Genomic DNA, 27,951 nt, shown 5'->3' on the forward strand with positions numbered 1-27,951 from the left:
TGGACCTTTCAGTAAGACTGGAGAGGTGTCATGGACACAGATTCGTTTAGTAGGAGCCTGAGAGAGAAGAATTAAGATGAGGTGGTGCCAAAGCTCGCTAACCTTTATTCTTAGGACCTAAATATAGCAACAAATTCTGAATTGAAAGAAGGGGATTATTTTCAGTCTGTAGGGAAGTTAAAGTTTATGTTATCCTAACTTTTTGACCCTATTTCATTTAATCAGGGTTTTAGCACTCATAGCTATCCTAAAACTATTGACTTTTTTTTTTTTTTTAAAAAACCTGAGCCTGAAAAACAGACAAAAGACTGTATATTATATCTGTCTAATGATTTATCTTAAGAATCTGTGAACTGTGGAATCATGATTGTTAAGACCGAGAGACACCTGCTCACCTTTCTGAAATGAGTTGCTGAAAAGATATTCTGAGATTCAGAAAGGGTAAGGGATACAGTGTTGACCTTTTGAAGACAGGAAACCTTTGATGAACTATAGGACTCCAAGACAGTTCATTTAAAAGATAGTTTCAAAGCATTAGCTGGGGCTGGTTTCGTATGTGCATTACTGAAGCCCTCGGGTTGTCTTTTTACATAAACCCAGTGAAATAATGGCTTCCGCAGTTGTTCACACGTCGGCAACCCTCATGTGGCATCTTGCCTTCGGGGCTTTGTAACCGCTTTCAGTGTCTTTTGTGGACAAAATTAAACTTTCCTTACCATTTGACAGCATATAGCTTTCCTAAGATGGGCGTTAAGGAGAAAAGAGAAAGGAAAAGGTCACCAATATCATCTCCATGTAATTAAGGCAGCTAAATAAAATTGTCACTAATGACATTTACTAGGTTCTATAATATGAGTCCCTGCTCTGGCCTCCAAATAAGTTAAGGATCCACTATTCATAAGATGTATAGACTGTAATCTTTGTCTCAGGTAATAGGGTATACACTTTTTTAAAAACAGCCTTATTTTAGGGTTGTGTTTAGACTTGTGTGTTCTCTCTTTCTTTCTGCCTCTCTCTACCTGTCTGTCTCTCTGTCTTCATCTCCCTCTGTATATATACATATATATGTACATATATTCACATTTATCTATATGGACGTATATGGATGAACATATATGCCTACATGTAAATGTATGTGAATATGCTTTTGTAAGGTGATAATAATCAGTAAAGAATAAGTTAAAACTTAGAAAAAATAGCTTCAAATTTTGATTTATAGACCCAGGTATAATATCAATTTCTTTTCTTTTAATTCTTAAAAGACCCTAAAAATCAAAAGTAATTTATGAATTTTGGAGAGAGGTGGGGATTTGGAGGATGTGGAATTAATGACATTGTTTGGAGATTATCTATCTATCTATCTATCTATCTATCTATCTATCTATCTATCTAGAAGTTAAGAATTCTAAGCTGCTGACCTTAAATTTAGAAGTTTATATCAGTAAGAATGAGTCCCAAGCAATATTGTGTTTTCATCTATTGAAACATCACTATTTGGGAACACAGTAAATAACATCTATAGGGATACCAAGAATAACACACAATTCTGACCTTCCAATGATGTGTAATATAACTCAATGTTTTAGGGGTGTGGAGTGGAAGGTACATCCAGTTTGTATCAGGAAATGTTTCCTGGAAAGAGATGATTGTGAATCATGGGTCTTATCCACTAGCTAACAGGTCAGGGAGAAGCCTTGGCAGTAGAGGTACCGTGCGTCATGTGCCAAAGACATGAAAGAATATGTTGAGGAGGTGTGCGTGTTTGTTGTTAGAATTTAGGGTGAAACAGGAAGCTGAAGAGTCCTCTGAAGGAACTTCCAAGTTCTCCATCAGGCTGCTTGTGTGAAGACCACACAACTGGAGTTGGTGGTCTCTTTCTCTGTGTCCCCGTGAGTGATGCCTATTTCTGTTGTTGGATTTTTCATGCCCAATTTTATTGTTCATGCCTGATTTGCATACTTGTCTGCAAAATAAACAGTGTCAGGACTGTGTTCCAGTTCTTATCGTAAAACCTGGAAAACAGTAAGTGCTCAATACCTGTTTATTGAACACATGAATAACTGTCTGTCTGGGTGAGTGAATGATTATGCACAATTTGGGGATGAGAAAGTCAAGAATTGCCTTGGTTATTGAGCAACACTTCATAAAACCTTAATGGTTTCATTTTTCTCTTCCAGATTACTTGCAGCATATAATAGTCTTACTGATAAACACCTGACTGGATATTTTAACAACACAAGGATAAGACGGCATCTTTTAAGATCAGGGCTGGTAAGATTTGGTTTGCTTCCTACCTGCCCTCTTGTTTCATTGAATCCAGTAATTTCCTCCCTTTTCTGGTTTTCTCTTTGAGCTAATCAGTGACATCTACCCCCCAAACCCCCACATCTTAGAAAAATTACTTCTTTTCCAGAGCTCTGATTATCTTTTTGAAGCTGTGTTTCAAAAGACAGGAAGAGAGGTCACAATGACTACTAAGGCTACTTATAAATTATTGAGGAAAAACCCTATGAGCTTCCAATAGCATGTTTTATTTATTTGTTAACTCATTTATTTATTCAACACGTTTTCATTGGACACATTCTATGAGCCAGGAACTTTTAGGGATTAAGCACAGAGAAGACTTTACTGTCTTCAGGAAAATATATTTTTAATAATCACAGAATATGGTGTGGAAGACATGAACAGTTCAAAAGTTCCCCTTGTGGAGTGGAGGAGGCAGGATGGCAGAGAAGTAGGGAGCTCCTTACATTTCACTCGCCCCCATCTCTCAAACGAAGAAGGCCTGAAGCCATAGGAACCCTTACAGAATCCAGGAGTTTGGGAGGAAAAGGAGACAGAGTCCCCTGAGAAAACCTTATAGTGTGAGTGTGAACTGGGGAAGATAAAAATGGGCCAGGACCGGAGACATGGAGGGAGGGGAAGAAGCCCCCTTTGCGGGGAGCCACGGTAAGTCAAGGGGAAAAGAAAGAGCAGCTGAAACTCCTCAAGGAACTGTCCCTGTCCCTGGAGAAGAGAAAAATTTGGCTCGGGACACAGAGGGATCCGGTTTCCAGCTGTGCAGCTGACCTTGAGCTGGACACATTGGTCCCAGGCAACGGGAGAAACCGCTCCTCGGCTTGCCAGCTCGACCCGGAGGGGAAGCGGCGCGCTTGAAGCCGCTCTGCCGCTATTCTAGCTCCGCTCCATCCCCAGTGGGGAGGCGACAGACTTGAAACTGCACTGCTCAGAGGGACTTGGCATAAGGGTTTATTTCTGGAGATACCAATGGGGCGCAGGGACTAAGATCTGGAAACAAAACACGGCTTGGGACATAGAGCACCGCCCACCTTGGCTAACCCTGCATAACAGGGAGATTGGACCCAAAAAAGTGAGTTGCAATGCATGGTTCGAGAAGGGACTGGGGCGCCGCCATTTGTCTCTCCACAACTATCAAGGCAGGACCTCAGGGAGCGGCTCGCAGGACGCAGTGGAGCATAAGACCTGCCTACACCAAACCATGCCCATCCCTGCTAGAGATTTGCTTTTTTTTTTTTTTTTAACCAGAGCCTGGGGCAAGACCAACATGAATGCACTACTCTGATTAATTCTAGATCAATTCTCCCTATTCATATATATTTTCCCTTGTCTCATTCGTATCCCTCCCCTCTGCTGGACTGGGCACTCTGGTCATTGGTTTGCTTAAACAGTCACGTTTAATCCATTCTCGAGATATATATTCTACACCTCCACTGCTACCTTTCTATCTCTCTCTGGAGTAATCAGACTATATAGTTTCTCTGAGTTACGTTATCTTTGTTTTTTTCTCTTCACCTCCTACCATATTCTCCTCTTTCTCTCTCTGAATTAATGCTCTTAGTCTCTCTGTCTGGTCATCGTCCAATTTCGCTCCTCCCTGCCCTGTCATTTCTCTCTTTGTATATGCTCTTCCATCAGCACTGCGTACACCCTGCTCTTTGTAGCTGGGAATTCTGGTTTTATGCTTTTAGACTGTCCTTTGCCTTTTGGTTTTTTTTCATTTTGCTTTTCTTTTCTTCTTTTTTTTCTTTATTCTTTTTTAATTTTAATTTTTATTAATTGTTTTTCCTCCTTCCTCTTTTTTTTATTTTTTCCCTTCTTTTTTTTCTTTCTTTTTCTTTTTCCCTTTTGGTTTGCATGTTTGTTGGATTTATCTGTGTGTTTGTGTGCCTTTGTTCCCTGTATGTTTGTCTGTCTGTTTTCCTTTCCAGGGCTCCCCAAGAAATAAGCCAAAGCACACATGGTGGAGTCCCAAATATCCATGGTGGAGGGAAATAAAATAACCAAGGTCTCAACAAGAGAGACCAAGAAACACCATTCAAAGAATACTTCCTGAATGGACAGGCCCTGGACAATCAAAAAGCCTCTTTAATATAGCAGTACTCGCTGATGCAGAATGTATAACAAGTTTTTAAAACTAACAAGAGACAGAAAGCTAGCCAAAATGATGAAACGGAAGAACTCTCCTTTAAAGAAATTCCAGGAAGAAATGACAGCGAAGAACTGCTCAAAATAGATATAATTGAACAAGAATTTAGAACAATAGTCATAAAATTAATTGCTGGCCTTTTTGAAGGCATGGAAGACATCAGAGAAACTATTGCTACAAAGACTATGGAGCTTAAAAATAGTTGTGATGAATTAAAAAATGCTATAAATGAGATGCATAATAAAATGGAAGCTTCCAATGCATGGATTGAAGAGGCAGAGAGGATAATAAGTGAATTAGAAGACACAATTATAGAAAAAGAGGAAACCAAAAGAAGAGAAATAAACTGATCCAGGAACATGAAAGAAGAGTTTGAGAGCTGAGCGATACAATCAGATAGAACAATATCCGTATCATAGGAGTTCCAGAAGAGGAAGAAAGAGGGAAAGATGCTGAAGGAGTCCTTGAACAAATTATAGCAGAGAACTTCCCCAATCTGGGGAAGGAAACAGACATTGAAATCCAAGAGGCACAGAGAACATCTCTCAGACGTAACTTGAATCGGTCTTCTGCACGACATATCATCATAGTGAAACTGGCAAAATATAAGGACAAAGAGAGAATTCTGAAAGCAGTTAGGGATAAAAAGGCCCTAACATACAAAGGGAAACCTATCAGAGTGGTGACAGACCTATCTACTGACACTTGACAGGCCAGAAAAGAATGGTAGGAAATCTTCAATGTGATGAACAAAAAATATGCAGCCAAGAATCCTCTATCCAGCAAGCCTGTCATTCAGAATAGAAGGAGGGATAAAAGTCTTCCCAAATAAACAAAAATTGAAAGAATTTGTCACCACTAAACCAGCCCTACAAGAAATCCTGAGGGGGACTCTATGAGGGAAATGTTGCAAGGAACGCAAGGTACCAGAGACACCACAACAAGTATGAATCCTACAAAGAACACAATGACCTTAAACCCATATTTTTCGTAATAACAGTGAATGTAAATGGGCTGAATGCTCCAATCAAGACATAGGGTAGCAGAATGGATAAAAAACAAAATCCATCTATTTGTTGTCTACAAGAAACTCATTTTAGACCTGAGGACACCTTCAGATTGAAAGTAAGGGGATGGAGAAATATATATCATGCTACTGGAAGTCAAAAGAAAGCTGGAGTAACTCTACTTCTATCAGACAAACTGGACTTTAAAGTAAAGGCAGTAACAAAGGATGAAGAAGGGCATTATATAATAATTACAGGGTCTATCCATCAGGAAGAACTAACAATTATAAATGTCTATGCACCAAATACAGAAGCACCCAAATACATAAAACAATTAATCACAAACAGAAACAATCTTATAGATAAGAATATGCCAATAGCAGAGGACTTTAATACTCCACTAATCGCAATGCGCAGATCAACTAGACAGAAAATCACTAAAGAAACAATGGAGGTGAATGACACATTGGACCAGATGGATTTGACAGATATATTCATAACTCTACATCCTGAGGCCATGGAATTTACTTTCTTCTCAAGTGCTCATGGCACATTCTCCAAATAGATCACATACTGGGACATAAAGCAGCCCTCAATAAACGTAAAGAATTGAGATCATACCATGCACACTTTCAGATCACAATGCTGTGAAACTTGAAATCAACCACAGGAAAATGTCTGGTAAACCTCCAAAAACATGGAGGTTAAAGAACACCCTACTAAAGAAGGAATGGGCCAATCAGGCAATTAGAGAAGAAATTAAAAAGTATATGGAAACAAATGAAAATGAAAATACAACAGTCCAACCTCTATGGGATGCAGCAAAGGCAGCCCTAAGAGGAAAGTACATAGCACTCCAGGCCTATTTCAAAAAATTAGAAAAAGTGTAAGTACAAAATCTAACAGCGCACCTAAAGTAACTTGAAGGACAACAACAAGAGCATCCCAAACCCAGTAGGAGAAGAGAAATAATAAAACTCAGGGCAGAAATAAAAGATAGTTGAACAAATCAATGAAACCAAGAGTCGGTTTTTTAAAAAAATAAACAAAATTGACAAACCTCTAGCCAGGCTTCCCAAAGAGAAAAGAGAAAGCCCCCCAAAAGACAAAATCATGAAAGAAAATAGACTTATTACAACCAACCCCTCAGAAAAACAAGCAATTATCAGGGAATACTATGAAAAATTATATGCCAACAAATTGGACAGCTTAGAAGAAATGAACAAATTCCTAAACACACCCTCACTACCAAAATTCACATGGGAAGAGATAGAAAATCTGAACAGACCCATAACTAATGAAGAAATGGAATCAGTTATCAAAAATCTCCCAACAAATAAGAACCCTGGGCCAGATGGGTTCCTTGGGGAATTCTACCAGATGTTTAAAACAGAGTTAATACCCATCCTTCTCAAGCTATTCCAAAAAAAAAAAGAAATTGAAGGAAAACTTCTGGACTCATTCTACGAAGCCAGCATCACTTTGATTCCGAAGCCAGACAGAGACCCAGCCAAAAAAAGAGAACTACAGGCTCATATCCTTGATGAATATGGATGGACAAATCCTCAACAAGATACTTGCAAATCAAATCCAACAGCACATAGAAAAAATTATCCACCATAATCAAGAAGGATTCATTCCTGGGTTACAGAGCTGGTTCAATACTTGCAAATCAATCAATGTGATACATCACATCAACAAAAGGAAAGATAAAAAACCATATGATCCTGCCGATAGATGCAGAAAAAGCATTTGACAAAATACAGCATCCCTTCTTAATAAAGACCCTCAAGAAAGTTGGGATAGAAGGAACTTACTTAGACATCATAAAAGCCATCTATGAGAAGCCCTCAGCTTCATCATCCTCAATAGGGAAAAACTGAGAGCTTTCTCCCTGAGATCAGGAACATAACAGGGATGTCCACTCTCACCACTGTTGTTTAACATAGTGCTGGAAGTCCTAGCATCAGCCATCAGACAACAAAAGGAAATAAAAGGCATCAGAATTGGCAAAGAAGTCAAATTGGCAAGAAGTCATTTAGCAGATGACATGATACTCTACATCGAAAACCCGACAGACTCCACCAGAAGACTACTAGAACTGATCAATGAATTCAGCAAAGTTGCAGGGTACAAAATCAATGTACAGAAATCGGTTGCATTTTTATACACCAATAATGAACCAACAGAAAGAGAAATCAAGAAACTGATCCCATGCACAATTGTACAAAAAACCATAAAATACCTAGAAATAAACCTAACCAAAGATATAGGAGATCTGTATGATGAAAACTGTAGAAAACTTATGAAGGAAATTGAAGAAGACACAAAGAAGTGGAAAAACCTTCTATGCTCATGAGTCGAAAGAATAAATATAGTTAAAATGTCATTACTACCTAAAGCAATCTATACCTTCAATGAAATCCCAATCAAAACTATACCAGCAGACTTCTCACAACTAGAACAAACTATCCTAAAATTTGTATGGAACCATAAAAGATCCTGAATAGCCAAAGCAATATTGAAGAAGAAAACCAAAATGGGAGGCATCACCATCCCAGACTTTAGCCCCTGGTACAAAGCTGTCATCATCAAGACAGTATGGTATTGGCACAAAAACAGACACATAGACCAATGGAATAGAATAGAGAACTCAGAACTGGACCCACAAATGTATGGCTAACTAATCTTTGACAAAGTGGGAAAGAGGATCCAATGGAAAAAAAGACAGCCTGTTTAACAGATGGTGTTGGGAGAATTGGACAGCAACATGCAGAAGAATGAAACTAGATCATTTTCTCACACCATACACAAAAATAAACTCAAAATGGATAAAGGGCCTGAATGTGAGATAGGAAACCATCAAAACCCTAGAAGAGAAAGTAGGAAACAACCTCCTTGACCTCAACCGCACCAATTTTTTACTTGACATATCCCCAAAGGCAAGGGAATCAAGAGCAAAAATAAACTATTGGGACCTCCTCAAGATTAAAAGCTTCTTCATGGCAAAGGAAACAATCAATAAAACTAATTGACAACTGACAGAATGGGAAAAGATAGTTGCAAATGACATATCAGATAAAGGGCTAGTATCCAAACTCTGTAAGGAACTCACCAAACTCCACACCCGAAAAACAAATCATCCAGTGAAGAAATGGGCAGAAGATATGAACAGACACTTCTCCAAAGAGGACATCTAGGCCAACAGACATGAAATGATGCTCAGCATCCCTTCTCATTAGGGAAATACAAACCAACCTCCTCACGCTGGTCAGAGTGGCTAAAATGAACAAATCAGGAGACTCTAGATGCTGGCAAGGATGTGGAGAAAAGGGCACCCTCCTACACTGTTGGTAGGAATGTAAACTGGTGCAGCCCCTTGGAAAACAGTGTGGAGGTTCCTCAGGAAACTAACAATAGAACTCCCCCATGTCCCAGCAATAGCACTGCTAGGAATTTACCCAAGGGATACAGGAGTGCTGATGCATAGGGGCACATGTACCCCAATGTTCAAAGCAGCACTCAACAATAGCCAAAATATGGAAAGAGCCTAAGTGCCCATCAAGTGACGAATGGATCAAGAAGATGTGATCTGGGGAGCCTGGGTGGCTGAGTCGGTTAAGCGTCTGACTTCGGCTCAGGTCATGATCTCACATTTGTGGGTTTGAGCCCCACGTCCGGCTCTGCGCTCATAGCTAGCTCAGGGCCTAGAGCCTGCTTCTGGTTCTGTGTCTTCCTCTCTCTCTGACACTCCCCTGCTCATGTTATCTTTCTCTCTCTCAGAAATAAATAAAACAAAACAAAACAAAAAAGAAGATGTGGTTTATCTATACAATGGAATACCACATGGCAATGAGAAAGAATGAAATCTGGCCATTTGTAGCAACATGGATGGACCTTGAGGGTTTTATGCTGAGCAAAATAAGTCAGGCAGAGAAGGACAGATACCATATGTTTGCATGTATAGGTGGATTAGGAGGAACTTAATTGATGACCATGGGGGAGAAGAAGGGGAAAAATAGTTGGGGAGAAGGAGGGAGGCATACCATGAGAGACTCCTGAGTGCTGAGAACAAACAGAGGGCTGATGGGAGAGGGAGACAGGGGAGGGGGGATGGGCATGGAGGAGGGCACTTGTTGAGATAAGCACTGGGTGTTATATGGAAACCAACTTGACAATAAACTATTTAAGAAAAAAAATTTCCCTTGAATTTTAAAAACTTTCATTTCCTGGATGGTTTATCGATGACATTAGTGTCTTTTCTTAGCTCTAAAGCTATCATTTCCACAAAATTTCCATTCTTCTAAATGTATTCAATGTGAAAATCTTTAAAAAATACTACAGTTTTCCACTGGAATAAATAGGCGTGGTTTTACAAAGTGTGTGAGTAATGATTTTAGCTGTTTACCTTCTTAAAACGCAATGAATTTCCTTAACTCTTGTTGCCATGGTGTTGAAAGGATATGAATTATGTTTCTAATTGTTGTTTCTGTGCTTGGAACTCTGGCATAGATCTCCTGAGAGCTTGCTTTTTGTCTCCTGGGGCTTTGTTATCAGACAAACCTGGCTGAAACTTGGCTCTGCCATTTACAAGTCATAGAATCTGGGGCAAATCACATACTTGCTCAGCTCCACCTTCCTCACTTATGAAATGAAGATAATGATACCCAGTCCTCAGGACTGTTGCAGCAATAAGAAATGTGTAATAAATGCTTGTTGCAATTGTTGTGGTTACTATTAACATTCCCTCTTTGAATAGCAACAATTGGTAAGCTTTATGTATAAATGGGAAGGACTTTTTATTTACTTATTAGCATCATTAGCAAGTGTGTATTGAACATTGGTTATGTGCATGACAACTCAAAAAAGGAAGATTTCTCTAGAACTTATTTGTGTTGAGCATCATTTGGGAACTTGTTAGATGCAAATTTTAGAGCCCCACTCCAGGCCTGTTGAGTCAGAAGCTGGAAAGTGAAGCCCACCAATCAATTTTCAACACTTTGTCCAGGTAATTCTGATGCGAGCTCAAATTTAAGAACTTCTGCCTTATAGGAGCTTCCAGTCTAGTTAGGGAGATCAGATCTCCCAGCGGGAGAAACAGGGACACCTATTAACTGAGGAGGGAGCCACAGTACAGGACGTTCTCAACATTTATTCTCAGCTGGAAACATATTACATGATATCCAGTGGACAACACATCTCAAAGACTGTAACTGAGTTGTGATTGGAAACACTTTCTAGAACCACGTCCCCTTTTTCCATTAAGGGGAAAAAAAGATATTAAAAAAGATCGTCAGTAACCAGTCACCTGTAACACAAATCTCCTTGGTCCCAGCACTACCAATATGTTGCCACAACAATGTTCAAAACCTACAGTTTTCAAAATTAAGAAATATGTGGGCTGGGGTTAGACCTGAAAGAGCAGGGCATAATTAAGTGGAAAGGAAGAAGATCAACAATCCAGGAAGGATAACCCCCTCTATTTATAGAAGATACAGAAGAATACCACAAATATGCTCTCAGGAAGGATTAAAAGCAAAGAAAAACACGTAAATAAAAACCAGAAACTACCACTCCTGACATTTTCAATGATGCCAATCGAAAGCAATCTGGACTCTTTTATATGTGCAGCACTGCATATTCTGAAAGAAATCTGACTCACAACACATTAAATTACATTCTGGGTTGGAGAGTGGAAGGAGAAAAAACAGTGTGAAAATAAAGTAATGAAACCAATTGTTTTTAAAACAAACTGGTGAGAACCTCTATAGCTTACATGCTTTGCCCTTCAAAGTTATTTCCTGTGAGATCATCAGTCCTGTGATCACTGCTCCTATTCATTGCTTCAAGGTAGCATTCTACCTCTTCTTCCCAAAAAAGAGACATGAAAAGGACACCTGGGTTCCATCAAGGAGAAATTGTGACTCTAATGAAAACCTTGCCAAGTGCGCCACCTGTGTGTGTTTTTTCAATGATGGTACATGAGACTGATTTTTTTCCTTTATGAAATATTCATTAAGAGTGAAAGTTTATCAACCATAGTAGTATGTTCTTTTAGGCTTAGAAGACGCTGCCACTCTCTCTGTCTCTTTGTCATGCCGTCTCTCCATTTATGGTAACAAACAATGCATTTTCTGCTTTGTATTTCCATATATGTTTTATCATGAAACAGATCACAAGAAGTGGGAGAATACTTTCTGAAAAAGAATACAAACTAAATATCATGAAGAGGGATCACCAAAAATATATCCGGGAGTGCCTAGCTCAGGCTATTTTCCATAAGGTTCTTGATATGGAGGTAAAGTATTCACATTTTCTTTATAACAGATATTTTCTAATATGATAATTAATACTACTTCTGTACTCAGAAACAGAGGGATTCCTCCTGTATTTCATTAAAAAGGAATGGAACAAGGTGCTCTGAGAAATACTCTATAATCTCTGGGTAGCAAGGAGCCAAGAGACTGAAGTAAGCTCTTCTCTGTTTCAGTTACAGAAAAATATGGACATCATTATATATTTTGTGATATTTAATTTAACAAATGTAGATTTTTAATCCTTAATGGCTACTCTAAAACATACCAGCCCTCACCATCTGTACCTCAATTTCCATTTGCTAAAAAAAAATGACATCTGCTTAAATATCAGTAATTCCACTGCCATGAATTATTTCAGATTTGTTATTCTTTTAAGGTTCTGAAGCTGAGCCGTATGCTAAATTTCAGGGACTAAGCATTGAAACATCTGCTGTCCCTCCCACTTTAGGCCACATTGGTCAAAGTAGATTCATAAACCAAGCATCAACAACTTTTTTGTCAAATCTGACATGGCATTTTTAGTAGGATATCTAGCTAACTTGATAAATTATTTTAGCCTTGCTCTATGGAACTTATAGTTTCAAGCATCAACACCATTTTAATCTCTTTGAAAAAGCATGTCACTTTTTGGCTTGACCATATAGCAGTAAATCAGAAAGCTTGGCTGGTAAAATCATTGACCTGTGAGTGCAGTAAACATTTATGAACAACTGTAGAATCACCAGTAAACCAATACTAAGTGTAGTGGCACTGAAAATATTTATTATTATGTTACCATTAAAATGAACAAGCGTTGCATTCAGATAAGATGTATAGGATCTGTTAATTAGGAATTCATTTTATGCTTTATAAATGTGCATCAGTTATATGGAATCATTCAAATTCACTTGCTTATAAAAGTATTAGTTGCAATTCTGCAACTAATGTTAAAAAATAGTACAGTAGATTAATCTATACTTACTTTCATGTTTAGCAAATAGGCACCAGGTTTTGTATTAGCTTTGATCCTTAAAGTTTTGGTTTTCTCCACTTTCATGTAACTTACACATCATAACTGTTGAATATGCTATTACTTAAGAGTCTTTATATATACTTAAAATTTGGAATAAATATCTTAGATAAGTGTTAATATGGAGTATATAATATAATCTTATATAATATAATATATATAACTATGATATGTAATATATTAATATAATTAACAAATAGAATAGCTGTCTCTAAGTTGTCACATTTGTCTCACATTTAGTTTATGCTGATGCTATTTACCAATGTTGTTATATTAGCATTCATGTATTTGTTCATACCACAGACATTTATCATTAATTGTAGGCTTACCACATACCAGTATGAAGCTATGTGACATAGCTATGAGACATAGCTATGAGATATAAAATTAAAAAAACAAAAGCAAAAACATACTGTAGAAAGTGATCAAATGGTAGAAGAGAGGGAAAACAGACCTAGTTCAGGGAAGTAGAGAATGATGATTTGCTTCTGTGAAAGTCAGAGGAAGCAGAACAGAGGTCCTGCTATTTGAACTGGATCTTGAAGCCTGAGTGAGGCTGCATGTGAAAGCATGAGAAAAACATGTGAGATAGCGAGGTCAGCAGGTGCAATGTTACAGGGGAAAGACCATTGTGGATGGGCAGGGAAGCTCACTGAGGCCACACTGCAAGGCAGGTTGGTTGAAGGAGGGGCAGGAAGAGGCACTCTTCAGTAAGCTGGGGCCTGCTTTCTGGAAGGCCTTCAATTGCTAACTAGGTCTGGACCATAGGTGATGAGGTGATGAGATGTTTTTTCAGCAGGGGCATGAAATAAATGAGCAGAGTAGCATTAGACAGATGATGTTGCTAAAAATGTGGGAGATGGATTAATGAAGTGGAAAAGATTAGAGGTGGGAGGTCAATTAGGAAGCTGTTGCCCAAGGGTAATGGCTCACAGCAGTCAAGGAAACGCTGGGGAAAGGCAGCTGTCCCTGGAGATGCGAAGGGGGAGAGAGACTGACACTGAATGAGGACGGAGTGGGGAGAAGGCGCCAGAGCAACTCTGGGGGTGCTAGCTTGCAGTGCACTGCTGGGGCTCAGGAATTACCTACCGCAGGGAGTTAGAGGGAGCCCTCAGTGGTAGAAACCCGGGCTCCATGGAGAGGTGTCCTGGAAGCCAGCAGGCTCTCACAAGCTGCACGTACAATGGTTAAACAGGTAAGTACTGGGGGAAAAAGGACTCTGGTCTGACCCAGAGGCAAAACGTTGGTGGCCTTGGTGAAGAGGAGGGGCAATAGGAGAGAGGGCTGCAGAGACTTAGAAATAAATGGAAGATGGAAAATGACTAGTAGCGAATCTAACAAAATGGTGATCAGTGGGTGAGAGACCAAGGAAGAGGGATAGAAGAAAGAGAAGTGTCTGAAGAGGTGGATGATACTTGGGTAGGGAAGGATTGAGTCTGCGGGATCCTAACGGCAGCACAAAGAGATAAAAAATATAGGATAAAACCACTCTTTAAAATGCTCTCAAATATGTCTGAATGATTTCAAATAGAATTGTAAGCACATTATTTTCATATGGGGTTTATTTCTAAATTTTTTTAAATGGTTTTTATTTATTTCTGAGAGAGAGGGAGAGAGAGACAGCATGAGCAGGGAAGAGTCAGAGAGAGAGGGAGACACAGAATCTGAGGCAGGCTCCAGGCTCTGAGCTAGTTGTCAGCACGGTCCCACGAACCGTGAGATCATGACCTGAGCCAAAGTCAGATGCTTAACTAACTGAGCCACCCAGGTGCTCCTATTTCTAAATTATATAATTAATATGATATATTACAGAAAATTAGGAAAATGCAAGAAAGTATATCAAGGAAAATAACCACATAAAATCCTTTGTCTCAGAGAGAACTGCTATTAACACATTTCCTTTTAGTCTCTATTCATATGTATACATTAATAAAAATATACTTTGTTATGACTGGGACACGGTTGTGTGAAAAATAAGTAAATAAGTAAAAACCAAACAAATAGGAAGTTAGTGTCCAATAGACTGAGCTTCAAATTACAGTTCCACCACTGACTAAATATGTGACCTGGGACAAGTTCATGGTCTTCTGCCTCAGTTTCTACACTTGTGGAGTGAGACCACTTAGCAATCAGCATTGTTCCAAAGGAGATGGTGTCCATGATGCATCTTCCTAGCACATGGGCAGTCACACAATATAAGTATGATCAATTCAATTTTACTTTGCTCCTGCATTACATCCATTTTCAAACTTTTTTTTAAACAAATTCTTTATGAATTTTATTTTAATTATTATATTCTATTCCATTATACAGATGTGGCCAAAAGGTAACCCTTCTCTATAAGGTTTATATTGCTTCTGAATTTTTGCTTTGAAGAGAAAAATCCTTTCAGGTAGCATCATTGTGTATAACACAGATATGTTTTCTTTTAATCCCAATTTCCTCCTAGTTTTAGAAGGATTGGGACCCTTTTCACCACTTTATGTTAGGGATTGGTTTTCCAAAGAGTTGTACCAATTTATATTGCCACTTGCTCATGTATGCTGGTGATTCTTCTGCATCTAAATGACAAGGGGTGGGGGCACCAGGAATACAGCTAGCTGGTGGGATTATTTTCCTCTAAAAAACTCTTGGCTATAATTGATATGATCTTTTCCTCCATTCTTTCCTGTGTGCTTAGCGTTACCATCAACTTGAAATAAAGAAAAAACTGGAGACCTTAGCTAGAAAGGAACGAATTCAGAGATTTAAGGTAAGGAGCTACACAATTCTCTTTTACTTCATAATAAGTTTAAAAGCCAATGGTGCTATTATTGAAGTTTTTTGAGGCACTTTACTTTTGGGTAACTCAGCTGAAGTCAGGTGATGGTTTCACCAAGACTATACCTTGGCCACCATTATTTCAGAAAATCTGGGCAAAATAGGAGCTTATTGTGCAAAATAAATTTTATAAGGTACAAACCTTTCAAAGGAAACATGAAAACATTCTTTTCAAGTTTGAAATTTTGCTTTTGTTTTTTCTTGATTGATATGTGATAAACACCATAGGATTCTTGTTCTTTGTCTTAAAAAGCTGAAAATAGATGATGTTCCCAAAGTGATTGGGAAAATGGATTCTAAAACTTATCCAATGGCACATTTTCATGCAAACATGACCCTTGAAAATAGATGGCAGGGAAGATCTATTTGGCAAATAAAAGCATTAAGATTTTAAACATTCTGTACAAGGCATTTAAAAATTCCTTGTTTTTCCATATTTGTATTTGATATCCCTTCTTTGAAGTGAACTTACAAAACATATAAATTTGAATCAAGATGATAAGAGATTCAATTAAGCATGCTTGAAAGGCTTCAGTTTAGGTTGGCAGTTTTATTCGATTTCTTAAGCCACTCAAACTCACATGTTATTCTTTATTTTCTGTGTCATATTACAAATGTGGGGCCTAAGACACATTTCACAGGCTAAGGACTATTTGCAAAGCTTCTATAGAATAACTTGCTGTAGAAAACGGTCATATTTCCCTCTTGCCTGATAGACTCAAATCTATTTTGTCGTGGTCAAAAGATAATCTTGTTAGCAAAGTGTTAAATAACAGTAGATGGGACAGTTTTTCAAGATCATAGAAGGTGTGTAGAGATCTGTGGTTAATTCAACTTTACCAATATTCTCCAGCATCAAGAACTGAATTATAGATTCTCTGACTTACTGAAGAAATGCTCATGGAGAAAAATGGCCACTGGAAATAGTAGCAAACACTGCTTGAAGCAGTGTGTGGTTCACTCTCATTCAGCTTGCCAGACACGCAGGCATGTTACAACAGTGGCAGAAATTCCTGACGGACATTCAGTTCCTCTCTCTGTGATTTGTATCTATAACTGTTTTCACTTTATAGCTGTACTTAGTGAAAGACCTATAATTTAGCCTCCTTTTATGTAATATGCAGCCCTCTTGCTTGGGACATGATTTAATTATTTTTTAAGGGAGTAAAGTAATATTTGCTGGTAGTCTTTACTAATCAGGGTTGTGAAGAGCATTGTGCTTCTTGTAGTGCTCTGCTTAAAGTGGATTAATAAATAGCATTATTGCTAAAACTCAGGATGCACTGTATCCATTGCTATTTCTTTGAGTACAGCTGTTTCTCCCACTATAGGAGACCGAAATTTCTGCCTCTCACGACCACACCCAATGCCCCAGTACAGCTGTGGAACTTTTTCTGACTGTCATGATAGACTTCAGAAGGAACACTTTTATAAAATGTTTATTTATGTTGAGAGAGTGAGAGTGAGTGAGAGCTAGCACAGGAGGAGCAGAGAGAGGGGGGAGAGAGAATCCCAAGCAGGCTCCACGCTCAGTATGGAGCCAGACATAGGGCTCAATCTCATGGCTATCATATCATGACCTGACCCCAAATCAAGAGTTGGATGCTTAACCGACTGAGGCACCCAGGCACCCCAGAAGGAACACTATCAAAAGTAATGAGAAAGGACTTCTTTAATAATATATTAACTCTTACTTGTCAGGCAGGTTTAGTAATTACATTACTAATTATGCATCACCTTGTTAAATCACTTTCTTATTCTAGGGAGAAGCCACAAGATGGTCTATAGAAAATAACATGCCAATCCTGTCTCCCCACCCCCCAGTTGGCCCAAAGACTAACCGTGGCCATAGTGTTCTGGTTGATGAAGGAAATTCCAGTCCAATAACACTGGTAAGTCATATTAAACACTCTGTCATGTACCATTCCAACTAATTGATAATTTCCAATTACTCTCAGAAAGAATCCTTTCTGAGTATCTGTCTGTATAATTCTCTGAATCCTACTGAATGACAAAGTAGTTTTGTATCTGTTCAGCTGTCTTTACTGAATGTCCCATAGTCAATAATTCACCTATGTTAAATTATTTTGAGAGAGAGAGTGCAAGTGGAGGAGGGGCAGAGAGTCCAAGCGAGAGAAAATCCAAAGCAGGCTCTGCACTGCCAGCACAAAGCAGGGCTTGAACTCATAAACTGTGCAATCATGATCTGAGCTAAAGTTGGATGCTTAGCCAACTGAGCCAGCAAGGTGCCCCATAGATTTGTTTTCTTAAAGTGTGGATTACTTATGCTACTTATATACTCAAATGCCTTTACTGGCTCTGTGACATGTTTAGAAAAACCTAGATTCTCTCACCTGACATTTAAAACTCTAAGCCATATGACCTCAATTTAACCAACTCAATATTTCCCCTCATGATTACCCTTTAGCACCCTACAATGCAGCAAGTTTGTGGAAGCATGAGTCATTCCACATATGTTCTATATTTTCTGACCTCTGGGTTTTGTCTTGCTGTTCCCTCCACTCTCACCTTATCTGTAAAACTTATTTATGCACACAAACTCAGTCATACTATATATCATGGTGGGCCATATACTTATATTTGTGCTTCTTTTATCAAAAGCATGTACACACTCTCTGACAAAAATAGTTAAATATACAGATATTCTGTTTAAAGAAATTTCATGCTGACATTTCATCCTAGTTTGATTCACTTATAATATAGAGAGGATATTTGCTTGAAGGAAGCTAAGGTAGCTTGAAATAATATGGATACAGGAAAAGATTTGCAAAATATTTGCTGGAGGTTGATGGTTTAAGTTGTAAATGAATTGGTTGATCACATCTTTATTCTTGCTTTGTGTGGCCTAATATATTTCCTTGTTAGCATGAACACTTTTTTGGATTGCACAATATTTACAGAGAAATTGCAAAGCTTTCACAGATTGTTGAAGTAGGTTCATCGCATATAGTGTTAAGCTTTGACATTTTTCAAAGGTAAATATGTTTTGACATTTCCCAATGAACAGCTCAAGTTATGAAAAGCAACCGTTTTCCCTTTGTTGATACCATATTTCCAAGCTTCATTTCAATGTATACGTACACAAATAATTCCTTTTTTTTTTTTTTTTTGAATGGCAAATTCACTAGGCTCTCAAAAGATTAACCTGGTTGAAACAAAAGAAACAATCAAGTGCTGTTTTCTATCTTCCCACCTGTTTCAGAGAGGAAAAAACCCTTGAAAGGCTTTCTTTTCAATTTTCCAGCTGAACACCCTCAATAAGTAGTTTATGATACATCCAGGAGATCTTAATGTGGCAGGAGTGAGAAAGTAATTTAAAAATTACAGGAAACACTGACACCAGCACTTCAGAAGCCTTTCTATCTGGTAAGCCACAGTTCTTCACCTGGTCACCCCCTACGGTGCAAGCACCACTGGGGAATACCTATTGTGATTTCAGAATTGTAGTTCCCATTTTACAGAAATTCAGATCTTCCTTTTCGTTCTCCCAACTTGGATGTATATCCTTTAAATTTGACTCCTGACCTCCATGTGCCATTGAGATGGAGATAATAACCCTTTTGGGATATTACCATTGATTTTCCTTTTATCTTTCTTGAAGGAAGAAAGAAAGCATCCAGTGAATAGTTATTGCACTTGGTCACTAATTGAACCTAAACTTTCAGAGTAGCATATAGGCTTTTAGCTGCACCATTCCCATTAAAACTGTGGAAAGCCATTCAACTAATTCTGCACAAGCTTGGGAAATTCACCCGGGAGATCTTCTACTCAGAACTGGAAATGCTCAGCTAAGCTGAGTAATCACCAGGTAGTCAATTTCAATTCACATTCTGGTACGGTTTCGAAAATGTTAAGCTACAGTGCCATATTTATTCCAAGAAAATATATTACAAACAGTTTCAAATATAGCAAATTTAAGGTGGCTTTTTGATGTGAACTATAACAGTTTGTAGCTCACAGCTGTTAGTTGAATGATGCAGATTTGTTTTTAGAGATAAATGTAATCAGTTAAACATTTGACTGCCATATTCATCTAACTGAATGATATCTGTATGCAAATGAGGGAAATAAAATTTAGAGCACAGAAGCCAATAGATCATGTTCTAGTTTATAGTAACCTGCTTTCTTAAATTCCTACATTAGATTTTCAATGTGTTTGTGTTCAGTTGAATTATTTGACAAGAGAAAGTCTTAGGCATATTTGTTTTACAGTGTTAAGAATTCTTTTGGATGATCTGATTTCCTTGTTCAGAAATCAGATGAACAAGTATGATATATCTTTGTGGGTTTTAAGACATTTTACCTTTTGGCTCATAGAGCCTTATGTCCTATTTCTTTAAATCAAATGTTGCCTTGGTCAATCCACTAAGGATTCCGTACAGGTCACGAAATAGGTTCGTGTGCAGAGACCCAAGATAACAATGACTTAAACATAAGGATGTCCTTCCCACTGCAACACACTTATGTGAGTTTCAGCTGTTGTGCCCATCTTTACTGTATGAGCTCATCAAAAGCTCAGACTCCTATTTGTGTCATTGATCTGTGAGACTTAGTGTGTCGTCTTCATATACTTAAGCCAAGACGGCATATCACCATGTGAATATTTCAATCAGAGGGAAGGGGGTAAAGGGAAAGTGACAGCACACTTCTTCGAAAGGCATGATCTAGAGGTTTCATTTATCACTTCTGCTCACATCTGGTTGGACAAGTCTGAGGCATATATCTATACAGAGCTGCAAGAGATGCTGGGAAATACAGTTTTTATTTATGATAGCGATGTTCCCTGATAAAAATTCTATGACTAGTGAAGAAAGGAAAACAGATACTGGGAAATTTTTGATACCTTTCCCATGTCTGTCTCACAAGTGGCTTTCTACTTACTTGGATGTTCAAAGTTATCATTCTTCTTCTCTGCTCATCTATTTTCTTCTCTTGCTCATACATTTGGATAAAACGCTTCTGTGAAAACTTGAATTTGTCCTAGTCTCATTGGTTTATTCCAAATAATATTTAGTTCTAAGTCCTGTTAGTTCTTACTTTGTTTTTGTTGTTATTGTCTCTGTGGCAGTGTTTGTGTGGTTTATTTGGCATTAATTGTCTTGTGTTGCATTAGATGTTAAAAATTACTTTTTAATTCCCTCATAGTGCCTATAGTTGGAATCCAGTGAATGCTGAGTTAACAAAATCAGACATTTAGTGACGTATGACATACTTGTAAAGATGGCACTCAGACCAAATTGTGGTGGTAGGAGCTGCCTTATCATCATTTTTTATGTACTTACACAACACTTTTTCAGAGCTGAATATTTGTTGTTCACTGTTCTTGAGTCAGTGCGTTAAGCCTTAATCATGGGTCATTTATATACCGTCGTTCTAACTCTCTTGCCCAAATATACATATACTATTCTTTACAAGTTCCTACTTGTAATAGAACAATAGAGCCAAAAACCTTGTTTTTTCTTTTTGAGACATTGCTGATCCTTATACTAAACCCATAGTGTTCTGTCAGTGACACAAAAAGCATTTCTGGTCTTCCATGCCCGCACTTTTTGTATTCTTTATAGTACATTCTTGATTAGAAAATGCATCAGTCAGGGTCTCAGCAGGAAACAGATGGCTCACACAAATAGGGTAATTAGGAAGAGTTTAATGAAGAAACTATTTACAAAAATGCCAGCAGGGTTAAGGAAAACCAACTGGGGATGTTAAGCCTGCTGGGGTCAGCATGATGGGAAATCACAGCACCTAGGCCAGAGAGGGAGAGGGAAGGATTGGGTACCAGCACCAGCAGACAGGACTTGTCGGCTAGGACAGGACTGCCCGACAGGAGCTGTGGACTCAGCTGACCCATCACAACCTTTGGTAGGAAATGTCCAGGAGAATTGAGACCCCAACCTCCTGCGTCCTGTCTTCTGATCTCCTGCCGGTGCCTAACATCAGCCAAATCCAACTGGAATCCTGAGATTAGTTGGTGCAGTCAGTAGAGAAATGACTCCCAGAGGGCAGAGCAGGGCAGAGAAGGCAGAAGAGGGGCAAATGGAAAAGGTCCAGCCTGGAAAACCTCTCCATTTTTACACACTGTTTCTCAGTTGCCGATTACTGTTTTTCATTTTTGCTTTCCTAATATTTCGAGGGAGAAGTTGAATAAATGGTAATACATTAGAGTTAAGCATCCAACTTTCCTCTTTTTGAATCATATTGTCTGCTTTTACTTCAGCACCAATCTTAAGACAGAAAGGACTCACAGTAGTTTATGTTGAAAACATTTAAATGGAAATGAGTCCATTCCAATCATATCTCTTTAGATCTCTAAAATAGGAACATTATTCAAGGTAACATTTAATTGAGCAAAGCCATTTTATGCACCGAATAAATTATGTATTGTCAGCAAGTTTACAAAATGAATAAAATACAGGAACCTAGCAGAGAACATCGCCTTTGTCTAGAATACTCTATAATTGTGGCATTTAGTTATGTAGAGGACTTCCACACCATATGTTTTAACAAATACTTTGGGTCATAAGGCCATGTATAATGGAAGGATATAATTAAAGTTTAATCTGTTCAGTAAAAAGGCACCATTAATTACTCTAGGCAATTTGTTGGGTTATTAATTGGTTCTGGAAACATGTCAAGATACTAATTTAAATGGAATTTTTTTCCCTTAATTGTCTAGACAGCCCCTCGACCATACACTGCCCCAGGAAATATGCAGCCTCCAATTCGATTAAAGCCTCTTCCCAGTAATCCTGCAGTAGGAACTGTTCCAAAGATAACTTCGGGGTCCAGATCGAAAACCTCATTGCTGGAAAATGAAGCTCCATTTCCCATTGGGGTAAATGTTACTTCTTCAAGAAATATCTTTTTATTCTTCATTAGAATATTAGATTACCAAGGTTTTAAGATAGAAAGATTCAATTAATCTACTCAGTGAAATTTATATTGTGCACTTATTAAGCATTTACTGTGTACTTCTTTTTAATTATATCTTACTCTAACCGAAAGGCCTATGATTTCTGTGCTTTTAAGCAAAAAGAGTAAGGAATAGATTTGTAATAGTATAAGGTCACCTTTCCTTAATTTGAGTGTTTGTATAAAAAACAAAGAAGAACTTGTTATAGTCAGGTATGACTTCTATCAGAATAGACCCAATGTTGACTGATTCTAAATTTTAAATGCATGAAACCTAGAAAATGAAACTTTCCAAGAATAGGCTTACATTTGCATGCTGACTTACTTTACCATCAGTGTATGAAATTGCTTCAAGTTTGACTCTGGAGAAAGTTGGATACAGAAGGAAAAGAATGTCCATCTTTAAAAAGTGGTGAATTAATCACACATAGCAGCTTGACTTTGCTTCCTTTTCAAGGTTATGTCTCTGGTAATTTGAACTTATTTTAACAGCACTCAGGAGGGAGATGTGGTAAACATAAAATATGAGTTACTTAAGCAGGGAGGAATAGTTAGAACATTCAGTAATGAGGGAGGGTATCCTTTGTATTTCCAACATGAAGAAGAAACATTTGCCAGCTTAAGAAAGAATCTGTGTCACAAGTTCAGTTGTCACTGTGTTCAAATAAGTGAATTTAGTTCCATTTCTTATTTGGAAACATAAGACATATGAAATTAGGATTTTTTTTCTTTTTTCGAAATTAAGATTTTTTTCATCTAGAATGGACAGATAACCTTGATACTATTAATTCAGACAAGTGATTGTATTTCATAATAAAAGTATAAATATAACTCTAACAAATAAGTAATATTTTATCCATTTAATATATGTTTCAGCTTATGAAGCACTTTTCCCAAACCTTATTTTAATTAATTTAATAGTTGTTTCCTAGAAAGCAGGAGAAATTAAACCAAGAGTGGTAACACTTTGTGTAAGGAATAGTGCTTAGGGCTAGGCAAAAGCTTGTGAATTTATAAGTCAATGAAGCTGACCCTCTAGGATCAGCTAGAAAGCCGAGAGATTTCCTGTTTTAGCTAGTGTCCAGGAATGGTCAGGTCCAGAGAGATTGTCTCAGGTTCACTAAAATAATAAAGAACAAGTTCATTTATCTCCTTTAGTAAACCAAAATAGGGAGCCAAATCATAATCAAGGGCCATGTATCAACCAGATGTCAGATAATCATAGCTGTAAAAGTATGGTATTACTCCCCTGTAGACACACCTACCTGGGAAGCCACATCACAATGAGAAGGTTGCCTAGTGAGCATAGAATCAGAATGATGGAATATAATGGAATAGAATCAGGTTAAAATGGCTTGATGTACCTATCTCATCTTAGGAATGGGCTTGCCAAAGGTACCAAAACTCAAAGGTCTTTGGCTAAAATCCTGTGTATCTTCCCAGGATAATTTTGCCATTAGGACTGGAAATATTTAAAGTCCAAGAGGTGGGATTTTCTCTCCCCTAGATAGTGCTGGGATATATTTTATACTTTCCACATTTGCCAAGGTGATTGTATTTTTTCCTAAGCTGCTATACTTTGGTAGACACATTTTCCTGTTAGGTATGTAAATGCTATCAGTCGGGTAATATTCAAGTTCTGCTGGCTAGGGAGGGATTTTCTTTTTCTTTCAGATGATTTTCTAGCTCTGCTCTGAGCGACTGGATGGATTTATTCATTAAATCTGCATACGGCCTTATATTTTCCTGTTTTCAAGTTTTGGGGTATGAGCAAGGGATAGCAATTTAGTGGTAGCTTACTTAGGCTTACAACATTGAGATCAATTCCATGTTAATTTAAACTAGCTAAACTTATACTTTTCATTTAGTATATATTTATCAGGCACTTACTATGGACTAGATACTTCTCTAGGCATTGATGATAAATCAGTTATCAAGGCAGACAAAAGTGTTTAACTTATTGGAGTTTATACTGTAATATACATAGGCAAACTCTACTGCTCGAAAATACAAGTAATTTTTTCAATGGCCTTGATGATGAAGATGATTTAATATAAAATCAGACTAGAAATTTCTCAAGAATAGTAGTTTGTGTGATTTCTGAGTATGTAGTGTGTACCCACTAAATTCTTATTGCTTTCTTAAAGAGTTTAACGAAGAAACTATTTACAAAGATGCCGGCATTCCCAAAGTTATGCATATGGGAATCCTTTGAAGGAAAAATAGGCATAAGCAAGTTTCTCAGCCTCAAGAGTGAGGATCTTTGATTTAGGCCAAAGCAATTTGATCAAAAACAGAGTGGTTAAGAGGCAACTGAGTAAAAATAGTGACGATTAAAAATGATTATCCCTAGAATGAGACTTTCTCATACACTATTGATAGATATAGAAATTGGTATGACTATTTGTGAAGACAGTGTGGGTATATCAAATTTTAATGAACATGCTCAAGCATTTCTATATATAGGAATTTATTTTAGGAATATACACATATGTGGAAAGAAGTAGGTTCAAGAATATTTAATATAATATTTTCAATAGTGAACAATTGAAGGCACCTAACCATTTAATAGGATGTTGTTTAAAAATATTATAATTTATTAAAGTATGTTAAACAAAAAATAAAGTAAACTTATCTGTACCAGCATGGAAAGATGTCCAAGACATTTTGGGCTAAAAAAGCAAGGTAAGGAATGGCATATTAATTTTTTTAAAAATTCACTAAATAATTTCCAAATGAGGCATACAATTGACTGATAACTACTTAGGAAAAAAACTCCCAAAGCCTCAAAGTTTGGATTCATTGTTCTTATTTTATTGTTCTTATTATTTTTACTTAATTTATATTTGTTATTACAATATCAATGCACACCATCACAGGAAAATCATAAAATGTAAGAAGAGTGAGAACATAAATGCACCTACAATATCAACTATTTAACAATTCTAAGTTCCTTGGTGACTACTTATATCCCTTTATGTTCACATAAATGTTGCTCTCAATCAAAATATGAACTATATGTGCCTTTATTTATCCTGCTTTTACTTATTTAGCAATGAGAAATCTTCGGAGAATGACTCCCCTTTCCTAACAGTAACTATTATATGTAAGCATGTCGAAGAATAAATTGACTGAAAAAACCATACCAAGTAAATTGGTATAAAATGGATAAAAGTGATTAAAGATGCCTTAAATTGTGGGAAACTACCTCAGCTACACAAAAATGACCAATTTATGAAAGCTCAAGGACTCAAATGTACTTGAAAATGTGATGTAATTATTGATTATACCTTTGATTCTCTTTAATATTTGATTGATACATTTTTGCAAATAATGCAAAGATATGGAAGATAGAAAATGATATGCCCCAGTAATCCAAATCCCTAAGGGCAACCCTTAGTTCAAAGTCCTCTTGTCATCCTTGATTTAATCAAAATCCACATACAAATTATTTAAAAGAAATGTGTGATCACGTTGCATGGACCTTTTAATGTCAGGATGAATAGATCCATACGGTTCTTTTTGAAGCCTGGTGGGAATCTATTACAAAGACAAAAAATTTTTTAATCAAATATTCTATTGTTGGACTTGATGGTTCAACTAAATTTGGGGTGTGTGTGTGTGTGTGTATCCTTATACACATTTACATCAATGTATTGTGTAGTTCTCTTAGTAAGATATATTCCTACAAGTTGAATTTCTAGGAGAAAATAAGCTGAACCTCTAGAGTCTTTGGGTCAGAGTCTGCATTTGGTTCCTAGATAGTACATTATCAAGGAGTATAAGAACACCTGGATGAGTAAAATCAAGGTGAAAAAAGTAGTAATAACACACTGCTGTTAATTGGACTATCTAACCCTGCTTCAAAGTACAATACCAAACTCCTTGACTTTAAATTGTTTAATTGCCCTGGGTTCCCAGAGATTTAATGGATTGTTGAAGAAAAATCCCAAAGTACTTTGAAAATTCCATTACTGTGTGCTTGGCTTAAAAGTATACTTAAATAGGCTAAAAAAGCTATAAAAATTTAACTTGCTGTGGATATTACAAAATGCCACTTTTCAATAAAAACATGAAATGTTTTCAGTGTGCCTGTTGATATCAGTTGTGTTTACATGCAATGTAAATTTTGGGCTACAATGGTCACTACTTCTGTTTTACTCGTTGTTATGTCATGAAATGTGATTACAGGGCAAGAAGGCAGTGATGAAGTTCAAGAACTCCATGGACAATTCACAGGGAATGAATCGCTATCAACTTCCAAACATTAATAATTACATGATGCCTATTCCTCCTTCACCTCCTCCCCACAGAGGAAAAATCACAAGGGAAAATAGACTTGAATCATGGAGAAGGAGAAGATTTCGTCCTACCACTGCTCCAAATGGCTTAGAGCCTCTGTTTACCAGGGTGAATATGGAATCAAGTTTTCTTTTATTAATTTAGCACAGATTACGTTGTGCTTTTAAATTTCCAAATGTATAGTAAAAATGAATCTAGGGAAATCAAATGCAAAATTCCTTGCAAATATAAATGTAATAATTTTATAAATGTAATTGTAAGCCAGAATGAATCTGAAATCAGATACTTGAGTAGTTCAGTTCAGTAACTAATTTAGCACAATTTTTAAAAATCCAGTAAATCTTGTGGTCAAATTTAGTTTGTACTATGCCCATTTCCAAATTATTTATTTCCTTCAATTTGCCCATTCAATCAAAAGTATTTTAACATTTAATTTGTGAAAATTCAGGGACTTACGTATACCAAAAAACATAACATACCATATAAAGTTCCGTATTGAAGCTTCCTTTTAATGATTTTTGGGAAAATACCATATATTTTCTTTCAATGTTCTTTGAAAATAGTACAGCTTTTTGTATTCATTTTCTTAAAATACTGATTAAAAAATGGCCTTAAGGCCAGTAAGACTGTATAGGATACTTTATAGGACAAAGGCAGAAGATCTCTTAATTGTTATTGTGTAAATACACAACTAATGAAAATTATATGTAACTTCTGTGATTATTAGCAGATAGGTAGGCCTACCTTTCACTGATGGAGAATAAGGGAGTGAAGTTCCAATTTGCACGCAGACTGCGTACTGACTCTTCTCAGCCAGCCTTGCTCCAGCGTTCCATTGACCTCATTCCATATCTCAGTCCCACGGCTCTCTTCATCAATAACCTCGAAATATTGGGACTGTCTTCCTTGCACTTGCCCAAATTTTCTCCTTTCCATTTTCACCAGTACTCTTCCTTTGTTACGGTTTCTGACAGAACGTTGTATTCCTCATGTCAGAGGTCCACTGCCCCATGGGTCCTCAATTTTACCTTTTTCCACTGCCTGTCATTCTCCTCTCTAATTTGGATTTTCATCCTCCCTGTAACATACATCACTGTCTCTCAGCGTACCCAGGCT

The 27,951-nt window shown here is 37.3% G+C and overlaps 1 protein-coding gene across 1 annotated transcript in view; it reads left to right on the forward strand.

Annotated features, from left to right (window-relative positions):
* The window catches only part of ERICH3 (glutamate rich 3), a 113,860-nt gene that overhangs the window by 24,008 nt on the left and 61,901 nt on the right, over window positions 1-27,951 (forward strand). Inside the window, exons 3-8 of the mRNA XM_039222130.1 lie at window positions 2,178-2,271; window positions 11,627-11,752; window positions 15,461-15,532; window positions 17,364-17,492; window positions 22,298-22,456; window positions 26,725-26,943. Of these exons, the coding sequence (XP_039078061.1) occupies window positions 2,178-2,271; window positions 11,627-11,752; window positions 15,461-15,532; window positions 17,364-17,492; window positions 22,298-22,456; window positions 26,725-26,943 (799 nt within the window). The remainder of the gene's footprint in view (window positions 1-2,177; window positions 2,272-11,626; window positions 11,753-15,460; window positions 15,533-17,363; window positions 17,493-22,297; window positions 22,457-26,724; window positions 26,944-27,951) is intronic.

Source organism: Hyaena hyaena, unplaced genomic scaffold (assembly GCF_003009895.1).
Source record: "Hyaena hyaena isolate Hyena2069 unplaced genomic scaffold, ASM300989v1 scaffold_1061, whole genome shotgun sequence".
Lineage (NCBI taxonomy): Eukaryota > Metazoa > Chordata > Mammalia > Carnivora > Hyaenidae > Hyaena > Hyaena hyaena.